This window comes from Micromys minutus (genome assembly GCF_963924665.1).
Source record: "Micromys minutus genome assembly, chromosome: 6".
Classification (NCBI taxonomy): domain Eukaryota; kingdom Metazoa; phylum Chordata; class Mammalia; order Rodentia; family Muridae; genus Micromys; species Micromys minutus.
This window is the reverse complement of record NC_137975.1, coordinates 27078995-27090999: the sequence shown is the minus strand read 5'-3', so window position 1 is coordinate 27090999 and position 12005 is coordinate 27078995. Positions and strand designations below refer to the sequence as shown.

Here is a 12005-nt window from a genome sequence, read left to right as displayed (position 1 = left end):
TCCCTAACCTGGGAAAAGACCAGAAGAGACTATACTGAAGGGTAGGAGAGGGAAGGTGATTTCTTGCTGTCAAGGAAGCCAGTGGACACCAGTGACACCACACACACACACACACACACACACACACACACACACACACATCTGTCAGCTCTAGGGTGCTGAATGCAAGCAGCTGCCTGGCTTAACTTCCCTTGTCCCTCCCTCAGAATTCTTTCTCTTAAGAGGCCATCAAATTCCTCGCTAGTGTTTGAGGACATCTTGTGGAAGGCCCAGGCATGGCGCATAATAGAGTGCGGCTGGCTTCCAGGGTACCTGAAGTGGTGGACCACAGAGCACCACAGAGCCGCGTTGAGGCTGGTCCAGGAGCTGTCCAGTCCTCATCTCCTGGGATTCCTATCTCGCCCTTTCTACCCCAGGCCCGCATATCTGCCTCAAGTGGGTGGAGGTGGGATCACAGAACTCGAACACTACTGTCCTGTCCGCCACCGATGACCCAGAAGACCCCAAGCTATTCTCTAGAAAGACAAGTCCAGGCCTCTGGCCAGATCAAAGGCTGGGTTCCTCCGACTCCAAAAAAGGCGAAGAGGAAAAGGAGGATCCCCTGGACTCGGCCACCAGGGAAGGGGGCTGTGGCGCGTTGCCATGGCCCGCGTGGGCGGGTGGCGGGGAGGTGGCGGTGGGTGGCGCGACATCGGGGGCGGCGCTCAGCAGCTCCTGCAAGTACTTGATGTAGCGGATGGCGGCGCGCAGTGTCTCCACCTTGCTGAGCCTCTTCTCGGCCAGGGCACCGGGGAGGTGGCCGCGGAGACGCGCATAGCCCTCGTTCACGCATTTGACCCGCTGCCTCTCACGCTCATTTCGCTTCTGGATGAAGGCAGGCTCGAACGGGTAGTCGTAAACCCCGAAGGCGCCGGGGAAGGGCATGTAGGGGAACACCCCAGAGTAGGCGTCGTAGTAAGGCGGCTCAGAGTGGCCAGGGTACAGCAGAAAGGGTACGTTGCCCAGGGGCTCAGTGGCTGCCAGCGGTGTCTGTCCTGCAGGGCCCATGACACCCAGCTGTATCCCCCCCGGGGGCCCGCGATCCACCAGAGCTCGACAGAAGTTACTGTTCATTGTGCCCCGTGGAACTGGACCCAGAGTGAGACCCTCACCGAATGGCCTCTGCACAAGCTCGGTATGGTCCTGAAAACGGGGGACAGGTCACATTGCTAGCACTCTGGGGTGCCACAAGTTGCTAAGGCTTCATTTTGCCTTTTTTTGGGTTGGCTTGGACTTCCTAATGTGAGTCATAGCTCTGGACAAGAGCAGAGCCTTGCAGAGGCTCAGCAGGTATCTGCTGTGATCCTGCCTGCGGTGCCATGTGTTGAGCAATCCGAGGACTTTCTCTGTCTTCCCTGGTCCTCCTGAACTGAGAGGCTTGCCTCTTCCGGCAGCCCAGCACCGGCACTGCCCCTAGCTGTGAGTTTCCATGACCAGATCCCCCAGTGTCCGTTCTTGTTCCTCAGCGGATCGATCTTGATGCGGGATCCCGATCTGCAGGGACATGGGTGGAGGCGGAGACCGGGTCAGCTCAGCAGGAGAGGCCCCAGAACTTTGCTAAAAGAAGAGAAAAGTGAACATATCACTAAGGAAAGGAAGGCCTTTGTGTGGTACTCCTGTCTCCAGAAACGATCAGGAGGAGAGAGGGTGGGGATATGGAGAGCTGTTGGTCTGAGCCCAAATCTTATGTTTGCCCCCTCAATAGTCAGGTGACACCCTTGAGTCAGATTCTCGTATTTGGAGGGGGGAAAAATTACAGTTCCTAAGATAACAATCAAAAGAGTAAAAATACATCCTGAAGCACCAGTACCTGGCCTGGCTGATCATGGCGGCCACTAACATCATTTCCTTTGTAAATTCGGATCATCTCCTTATGGCTACCTTCCAGGGCCTGACATCCAAAACCGGTGACAGTCTACTGGGGCAGTGGGAAGCTAGAGTACTGCTTTTTACAAGAGTTTCCAGCAGCCAGGGGCCCACAGCTGCCTACAGTACTAGCTACAGAGGATCCCAGGCCTTCTGCTTCCAAGAGCACCTGTGCTCACCTGCATACATCCACACACAGACATGATTAACCGTGATAACATCGTTTAAAGGAGCCGATCGAACTAGCAGGGGGAGGTGCAGCAGCAATCTCAACACAAGCCCATCTGGTGAGAGATAACCCTGACTACAAAGCACTCAGCACTTAGCTATTCCCAATCTCCCTGAGGGGCTGTCACCTGCCCCAAGTCACATGCATCCAGGAGGACATATGAGTCTTACACCCTCTTGGCTTTCTCCTGTACAGCATCTTACAAGGTGTCTTCTTTTTCTTTTCTTTTCTATTTTTTTCTCTCCCCTTTGGTTTTTGGAGGCAGGGTTTCTCTGTGTAACCTTTGCTGTCCTGGGACTCACTGTATCTGCCCAAGCCGATCCCTGTCCCTAGTATGTAATAAATGTTTCATAAACCTTGTCTGAATAACCAAGAAAGAGGATTAGGCCAAAAACTGGGTGTGCCAGGGTGGGGCATAATTACACATTTCCATTCCCAGAAGATGTTATTTTGGAAATAATTGGTCTGTGTTTAAGAGCCGCCGGTTTTCATCGGCTACGCTTATTAGGTTCAAGCTTTCTGTTCTGCCTCTCTGGCCCTGTTCCCTGTCCCCATGGGTGTTCACAACGTTCTTAAATGTCCTTGGAGTGCTTGGGGCACTGTTCTTCATGCTCCCCTTTGAGGATGATGCTCAGAGTTTACTGAATGGGTAAGTGATCGGCCTGCATTGAGAGAGATGGGTATCCGTAGGCCTTGACTGTGGTCCAGTCTTATCTATGAGGCAGAAAAGAGCCAGTCCTCTCTCTCCCTGCCCGAGAAGTGGGTGGCAACCGCAGATCTCTGAGTTACCTTCTCACTTTTGTCCTTTCCGAAGGTCCGAGTCTGTCCCTAGTTAGCTTTCTCCTCCATGCTGACTGAGAACAGCAGACTAACAAGGACCCAAAGCCTCCCAAGTCTCACGCTTGCTCAAGGGTGGAAGCTGATGTATAAAACATCAGGACCAAAATTCACATCTCCCTGATTTTCTTAACAAACCTCTGGAGCTTCCCACTGATGGTAGCTTTAGAATAAGAGCTAGCTTTGGAACAAAAATCTAGATGCCCTGGTAGGGTTTCCAGGTCCCAGCCTAAGCTGTCCAGATTGAGTACCTGAGAATTTACTCAGGATGTGAATGGGCAGGGCTAAGGCTTTTTCTTTCAAAGCTAAAGTCTCTCACACTGTGCCGGGCACACAAAGATTGTTCAAGATACTTGCCAGTACTATTCTGCGTCTTTAAAATTTTGAAATGGAGATTTGACTGTTTATATTTGATCTGACAGAGGGCAGAAGTCTATTTGTATTAATAACAATTTTAAGAACTTGACTTCTCATGTTGATTCAACATCCAGAACTTATTTATAGAATAAATAGTCCATGCATTAGCATGGTTTTTGTTTGTTTGTTTGTATAAAACTATTCAGAAAGGTGACTCAAACAGAAGCCCACTCCAGTCAGCAGACTTGTCTCGAAATAATGATAATTTTAGCTCTTATTCCTCATGGTGTGTAAGACACTGTTCTAAGCGCTAGTCTCAAATGTTCTCGGGTCCTCACACTATTCTTGTGAGGTAGTTAATATGACCTAGTTGCAGGTGAGAAAAACAGAGGCACGTAAAGTTTGTAAAGTTTAGGTCACTTGCCCAAGCCCCTGTGGTTAGGAGCTATGACCTAATAAATTCAAATCAATCATACTCAGCTTCCCGATCAGGGGATCACAGAGGCTTGAATGCCCTAACAAAGGGTCTTATTAAGTGAGAGCTCCTGCCACAGGGGTGCCCCATAGCTTATGCAGAGAGAGGTCACTCTGGTCACCCCGGGGAAGATGTTTTGCTAGTGGTGGGGCATGGAGTTCTTGGAGCTAAATGTTAATGAGCTCACGCCTGAGACCATAATGAGAAAATCCTTTGTCTGAGTTTAGAAACACACACACCACTACCACCAGCAGCAGCAAATAAATGAAAACAGAGTAACGGGAGCACTGGCCTCCTTCCGAACTTCTAAGATCCATGAGGACCAGAGAACCTGCCTGTGAGCTCCCTGGTAGAAATGGCTGTAAACAGCGCCAACGTGTGGTAATGAGAAAAAATGCCAAGTATTTTTATAGGTCCCTTTTTTGTGCTGTCTTGGAGACTGAAGGTCCCAGACCCAGCAAGAAAGAGCTGAATGGATTTCTGTCAGCTCCACTATTTCTACCTTGAGTTTGATAAATATACACACTGCATAAGCTTTCATTGCACATATATGTGCAATGATCTGTGTTTTGCTATTTGAATAAAACTCAAAAGTGCACAGTGGTGCTTCCTGGCAGCAATGACCACTTCCAGAGCCTCCCCTCCATTTAACTGCCCTAAACCAGAAGAAGCACTCAGTAGATGGAGACGCTGGCTTTCAGCATCATGCCTCCCAGCCCTGGGTAAGGTAGTTGTGAAATCCTTTCCCCAAAGTTCTCCATGGTCAAACAGTTTGATACACAGTCTGCATTCTTTCTCTGGAGGATCCATGGGGTCTTGAAAAGCTCTGCAGTAAAGAAACCTAATTGTGTTGAGCCTGAAAATTCGAAATGAACTACACAGCACTTTTAAGAAATGCTTAAGCCTTAAATATACTCTGGGAAACTCTGCCTAAAATTCCCAGAATAAGTACTCTAAAACAAAAAGGCCAGGCAGTGGTGGCTCACTTAATCTCAGCACTCAGGAGGCAGAGGCGACAGACCCTCTGATTTCAAGTCCAGCCTGAAGTACAGAGTGAGTTCCAGGTCAGCCAAAGCTACACACACAAAAAAAAAATCGTGTCAAGAAGAAGAAGAAGAAAAAGAAGAAGAAGAAGAAGAAGAAGAAGAAGAAGAAGAAGAAGAAGAAGAAGAAGAAGAAGAAGAAGAAGAAGAAGGAAAGAAAAAGAAGAAGAAGAAGAAGAAGAAGAAGAAGAAGAAGAAGAAGAAGAAGAAGAAGAAGAAGAAGAAGAAGAAGAAGGAAAGAAAAAGAAGAAGAAGAAGAAGAAGAAGAAGAAGAAGAAGAAGAAGAAGAAGAAGAAGAAGAAGAAGAAGAAAAGACAATGAAGAAAAAGAGGAGGGAGAAGGAGGGAGAGGAAGGGGAGGAGGGGGAAAAGGAGGGGGAGGAGGGGGAAGAAATATCACATGTCACAACTCTACTTAAAGGTTTTGTCTAATAGCTTATAAATATTTTAGAAAGATAACGTGGCCACTCTCACAAGTATATATTAAATGCCTTCAAATGTGCATCAATATGAGAAGTCACTTTGGAATATTTTTATCTACGTGGGGTATGATAACTACATCTATGGGCCAAGCCCCAGGAGACCAGCCTTCACATCCCATGAGGTCACCTGTGCTTTAGGTGTCCGCTGACTCTGCCGTCTGGATCAGTCCCGCTTGCCCCTGGTCTGCCCAGACTAAAGTGAGTTCCCTGCAAAGCCCTCATGTTCCACTGCCCCTCCTCTTTCAGGGCTGGGAATGCCTGACTGCTCCCCAACCCCATTCTGCAGCAAGTTTTTACTGAGAAGGACTGGTCTCAGATGCGCCCTCTGGTGCTTGCTGCTTTGCCTAGCACTCTATTTCCTTAGCTCATTTAATCCTTGAGCCTGAGAGGCTGAGAGTGCCACCTATGGTCCCCAAGCCTGGTTGCAATTTTCCGGTGTCTAGTTGGTTTATGTTCAAGGGTCTTCTTGGCTGGATAGGGGCCCCTATGTTGCTTTTCTTTTAATAATTATTTATTTATTTTATGTTTATGAGTACACTGTAGCTGTCTTCAGACACACCAGAAGAGTTGTGCGTTGAATCCCATTACAGATGGTTGTGAGCCACCATGTGGTTGCTGGGAATTGAACTCAGGACCTTTGGAAGAGCAGTCAGTGCTCTTAACTGCTGAGCCATCTCTTCAGCCCCCATCCCCTAGGTTTTAATAAGAGTTTGAATAAGAGTTTAATAATCATTAAGGAGTCTGTTGGTAGATGGAGTTGGGTGAGGGGCCTAGGCCCTCCTAAACCCTCAGTGCTTGAACTTTTGTGGAATCACAGGAAGATGATCTGAGAGCACTTCCCACTTCTACCTTCTCAGCTCCAGGACTGAGGAGGAGAGCTTTAGAGAGCCTGTTACCCAGGAGGCCCATGGGAGAGGCAGCCTGAGGTGGCAGCCCTGGCTTTGGGTACCCAACTGACAGCTCTTGTCTCTGGCCAAGCAGTTTTAACCCTGGTTTCTCCCAGCCTCAGTGTTTCGTCTGTAAAAAAAAAAAAAAGAGTAATGCCATTTACCTCTGGGACTACTGCAGTTAAGTGTGAAGTGTGGATGGGCATGTGCCATCCCCTAAGAACTTTGGTCAGCAAGGCAGATGGCCCAGGGTAGAAATACCAAGAAACAGATGTCCCCTGAGCTCCTCTGAGGAGCTCTGTGTGAGCTGCTGGTGAGAATGACCTAGACTGTTGTCCTTCGCCTCAGCGGAGGGCAGGACTACATGGTAGCAACCATGCCTAGGATACACACCTAGCACTCACCCACATGCCAGGCACTATCTGAAGTGTGCCAGAGAGCTGCTCCAAGCCTTCAGGGTCAGAACTGATAATATCCCTAGTAACAGATGAAGAAATTGAGGCACAGAGTAGCTAGGTACATACGGTCACATGGTTGGTATAGGCAGCTGGGCTCTTGGTCCCTGTACATGATAGAGAAAACCAATTCCACCCAAGAGAAACCGAGGAGAAAATAAATTTCCCCACATGATGGAAAGGGAAGCACCCTGTGCTTACAACCCAGCCCTTCTCCTAGCTTCTGGGACACATGGGCAGGATTGTGTGTCTGACGCACCCAGGAATCGGTGAGCCAGAGAGGAAGCCAGCTAAGCAAGCCATTTTGCAAACTGAGATTCTAGACCGATATCAAAGGAAAACCATCATTAGTTCTTGTGATGTTATCCATCACAGCAGCCGCCCACCAGAAAGCCATCATCCTCTCTTCAGTTTGGGACCATTTTTTCTAATGTCCTTTCAAGCCTGCACTGAGCTTTGGGAAACATTTGTTTTCAGTTTATCATCAGGGGGCCTGATAGACTCACCCACAGAAACAATGGCCTGCGGGCTCAGGAGCCTGCAACAACTTAGAATTTGGAACATGCCCAGACCAGATAATAATAATAGCCAGAATCATCTGTGCCAGTCTCTATTCTAAACAATACGCGCGTGTGCACACGCGGTGTGTATATCATTAATTCTCTCTACTGCCTTATCAGTTAGGAGAGCAAACATAGAGAGGAATGACTCTCTCAAGGTCACTAAAATGATTAAATCATAGCTGGGAACCAAGGAAACCAACTGATAGATGCCCAAGTCAGTCATTAGCCAGTCCAGGGATGAATCTTTATAAGCCCATGAAGAGTGAGCAAGTCTGAGAGTCAAAAGAGTGGTAGTGTATTTCTTACACAGCCAACCCTGCACACTGCTTTTCAACATACACCAAACATGGAAGAGGCTATGAGCCAGGACATCTGGATCCTGGTCCCAAGCTAACTCGTTCTAAAACAAAACTGCCCCTTCCTCCCCTCTACAAGGTGGAAATCCCCTCTGAGGTGTCCAGCAAGTGCAGTGGGGTGGGTAGCAGGTCACTGGAGAATGGGATTGGGCACAGGACTGGTTAAATATGACCAGGAGGACTTGAAGGGACACTGCTGTCCCAGTGCTGGGTTGCTGTGACCCCTGCTCTGAGCATCGCTCTACCATGTTCAGGAAGACTTTGGGCTCCATCACCCTGATCTCAAAGAAAGGCTACACTGACAGGAAACCTTCCTGTGAGCAGTGAAAGATGGTCAGGGCGAAGCAGGCAGCTCTGCTGAAGAAATCCCTTTTGATTCCAGAAATCCAGGAGTGTCCCCTGGTGTCGAACAGTTAGCCTGTGAGCTGGAACCATGGGCTGAGATCTGGGGCAGGGGGGGACTGCTGAGAGCAGTTGCTTGAGAGAGCTACTCATTATCACCATGGCTTCCCGGAGGGTCCTGCTCTAGATCTCAGGGCTCAGCTCACAGAGAGAGCATCACTGTGGGGTACATCTCATTGCCAAAACAGGGCAGAGGAAAATCAAACCCTGTGTCCATTTTCACAAAGGGTTCCCTTGCAGGATTTCACTGGGGAAAAGCCTTTGGGGACCGTGGAGTAAAGCTTTGAGGTTCGGTTCCTAGGGAAGACATCAGACTCAGAACTTAGTTGCCAAGTGACTCAGTGCTCCAGGGCTAAATGGGCTGTGGCACCTGAAAAGAGGGGTCAGACAAACGTGATGTGAGCACCTGGGACACTCCCTGCTTGTGTTCGCTCTGGAGTTTATATCATGGCAGAAATAGCTTGTTTCACTATCCTCCATGGGAGGAGAAGGTTAGTCAAGTCAGGATCTGAGATTAAGTTCGACTTCTACCCCGTACTTCATCCCCTTCACGATGGCTGAAGTCACCACCTCCTCACTCCCCCAGGATGCCACTGAATTCTCTCATCTGCCTCCTTCCCTTTCTCATCGATTTAGGACCTGGGGTTCTGGAACTAGCCAGACGTGGCTTAGAACCCTGACTTTGGCATTTTTTTTTTTTCAGCTTTGAGAGCATGAGAAAAGTTTCTCCTATGCCTCTCCTTCTGGATGGGGCTAACACCAGCACTTGCCAAGGTTCCGGTCCAGGAGGACCAGGCCTCTGAAGGCTGCTTGGCCAAGTGCTCAGTGGTCAGCAGCTGCTGTTGATGGGGGCAGTAACTGGTGTCCAGTCTCTGGATGCCGCAGATTCATCTAAAACACAACTTTGGTCAAGGGGCCCCTAGAGAAATACCTGATACCTCCTGTGGTCCGGATTCCCTTGCTTGGTACACAGGATTCTCAGTGGGCTGCTACCATCCTCCGCCCTCACCAAAGTCACCATCGTCCCCTAGCTATACCACAATGCTGCTCTGTTCCCTTCCTTCTCTCTATCAGCCTTGGATCCTCTCCTCCAAGCCTGTGTTCATGGGATGTTCCCTTCCAGGGACATCAGCCACACCCCTCTCTACCCACCCACCCACTCACCCCTCCCTCCTGCAGCTGCTGCTGAGACCTGCTTGAGTATCTCTTTGTCCGTAGTACCTTCTCTGCCCTCTCCTGTTTTTATGTTTCCTTTCCTCAAAGCCTTTCCATTGGTCTCTCCTTAGCCATAGTCTGTTTGGGACACTGGAGGGGACCTCTTTCATGTCTACTGACCTTGCGGCCCACTCTCTCTAGAGAACGCAGGTTGCTTCCCTGTGCACTGCTCCTCCATCCTGTAGGGCCCACCACTGTTCCTGAGAGGTTGGGGGTGCCTGGAAAGTAACCTACATTGGGGAGGGGGCTGTATTCTTTCTGGGAACATGATGCTGAACTGGACATTAGACTAGCAAGCAGGCACTCTTGAGGAGAGCCACATTTGTAACCTAATGTCTGAAGTAGAGCTGATATGCAGAGGCCCCACGTCCTGAAAAGATAAAACCATGCGATCTCTGTTCCTGGATAAAGGCCTAGGTGTGTGTGTTGGGGGGGGGTCTGTATTGTTAACCCGCCCAACACTGGCTCATTTCACAGAGAACGGTGTGGCTGCTTATTGGACACCTACCTCAGGCTGGCAATTCATTTAATCCCCTCACATTTCCTTCTGAGTAGCCTTTTAACCCCACTTTACAGACTTGGGGGATCTGGGGGCCTGAGAGTAGAAGTTAGCCTCAAGGAGAGTGTAGCTCTAGTGAGCCTCGGTGTTAGAAGCTGCAGGTACTTCCATAGCTTCCCTTGCGTTGAATGCTGATCACCACTTTTACTTCAGCAGCGACCGACCCCGTTCACAGATGCTAGAGGGGACATGAAGGAGCAAATGGGCCACGGCTGCACAGCTGCTGAGCATCGAAGCTGGGATTTGAGCTCTCACAGTCGGCTCAAAAAAGCCTTGCCCCTAACTGCTGCCCGCACTCCGTGGGGCCAGCTCTGAGTTCAGACCCAGGTCACGGCTCTCTCTTCTACTTAATCCCTTCTGTCCAAGAAAGGGTCTCCCAGCCAGTCTCTATTCAGAAAACCCACGATGATCTATAGACATTACCAGGCATTAAGCCAACCGCAGGGGGCTCTCTAGGGGGCAGGCCCATGGGTGGTGGTGCTGTCTCTGGCATCATAGCTAATCCCATCTCCCGACTCGCCTCTCTGCACACACACACACACAACACACACACACACACACACACAGAGAGAGAGAGAGAGAGAGGTAGATGCTGCAAACCCCCCTCCCCGGGCAGGTGGCCCGGCTCTATTTCTTCTTTGGGTAGGCGAGCTGTGATGGGGTGACTAAGCCCTAAGTAAACAGCCCCCCCATTCTATTTCAGGATGAGACACATCCCACAGTCTCCATCACTCAGTTATCAGCTACTTGCCTGAGGTTAGATCTTCGCTACTGTTTGAACTGCTGTTCCTGGCCAGGGGCTCTTGGGATTCCAGGTGACTGCAGGAATTCCAAGCTGCCTGTGTGCTCCTCTGCATCTCCCTCGGCCTCTGGCTCAGCGGCACTGCCACAGCACTGGGAGCCAGGTACACTTCACCTGGTTAAGCTTCAGTGTGTGGGACACACCCATAAAGGGAGGGGGAAGAAAAGGGGGCTCCTGAGTAGGGGATAGGCCACTCCTGTCCTGCTGTGATTGGCTGCTCTGAGCCTGGGCAAGAGACTGGGCTGGAGTCTAGGGAGAGTCTAATGGAGTTCTCCAAGAACTGCCCATCTGGGGGGCAACAGGGGGATTGCTTGTGTGGCCCAGAAGTAAGGTCTTAGGAAGAACACCGAAAGCTATAAAAGAGGGGACACACGGGGGGCTCCGGGAGGGGTGTCCTTTGTTTAATGGTGATGATTCTAGAGTGGCTTTCATGGTACCTGTTAGGGCTGGGGCTGTTTGACGAGTACCAGATCCTCTTAGGCTAAACGGAAGTGTATGGAGCTGCAGTGGCTCTCTAGGACAGTCCCAAGGCTGTTCCAAGGGTGGTGGTGGTGGTGATACTGATGGTGGTGGTGATGGTGGTGGTAGTGGTGTTGTTGGTGGTGGTGGTAGTGGTGTTGGTACTGGTGGTAATACTGGTGGAGGTACTGGTGGTGGTGGTGGTGGTGGTGGCAGGGATTGGGTTTATCTTTGCACAGCTGGAGCTGCCAAGGACTAGAGAATACAGAGAGGGTGATACATTTGTAGAACTACCCAAAGCCAGAGCCTCAGAGCCCGTCGGGTTGCCTGGACTACTCTCCTCAAGAGAGAAAAGACATTTGCCTGTGGACATGCACGTTGCCCAGATCTGGCTGAGGAGAGCAGCCCAGCCAAAGAGGAGGCTAGAATCAGGGAGACACATGTTCCAGCCTCACCCTCACTCCACACTGCTTCTCTACAGGGCTTCGAAAGAGGAAAGGACCCTTCCCGGCAGTAATGAGAAGCCCTAATCTCCACCGCATAGATATGTGAGAATAACACGTGGCAGGTATACATACTGAAAGGCTTATTACGTCCCAGACACGTTGCATGTGCCCGTTCATGTTCTCATGTGTGCGTGTGCACACAACACTCATTGTCCTCTTACAGTACCCAGTGAAACAGTAAGAAAGGCAGCTTGTCCTGCCTGAGACTGCATGCTAGGAAGAGTCTGCACCGGGAGTTAGAGCCTGGCTCTGTATCTGTGAGTGCAGCTACCACTCCATAGTCTACTGCTCATTCCCAGAATCCTTTGTGTCACAAGCCTACATATGCTCACTCCCATAACATATGCTAACCCCCATGCCTTCCCAAGTTCTTGGCATCAATCTCTACAGGGCCAATCATTTCTTTGGAATACTCAGTACTCGGCTGTGTAAGCACGTGAGGAAAGAACATTACTGCAAACACATCCCAAATCA

General features: G+C 49.9%; 1 protein-coding gene across 1 annotated transcript; it reads right to left on the bottom strand.

Annotated features, from left to right (window-relative positions):
• Positions 1–546: 546 nt before the first annotated feature.
• ASCL5 (achaete-scute family bHLH transcription factor 5) lies at positions 547–1113 on the bottom strand (the record flags this gene model as incomplete). The annotated part of the gene is made up of 1 exon (XM_080917733.1): positions 547–1113. One exon carries the CDS (start codon positions 1111–1113, stop codon positions 547–549), a length of 567 nt encoding a protein of 188 aa, XP_080773859.1.
• Between the last annotated feature and the right edge of the window lie 10892 nt (positions 1114–12005).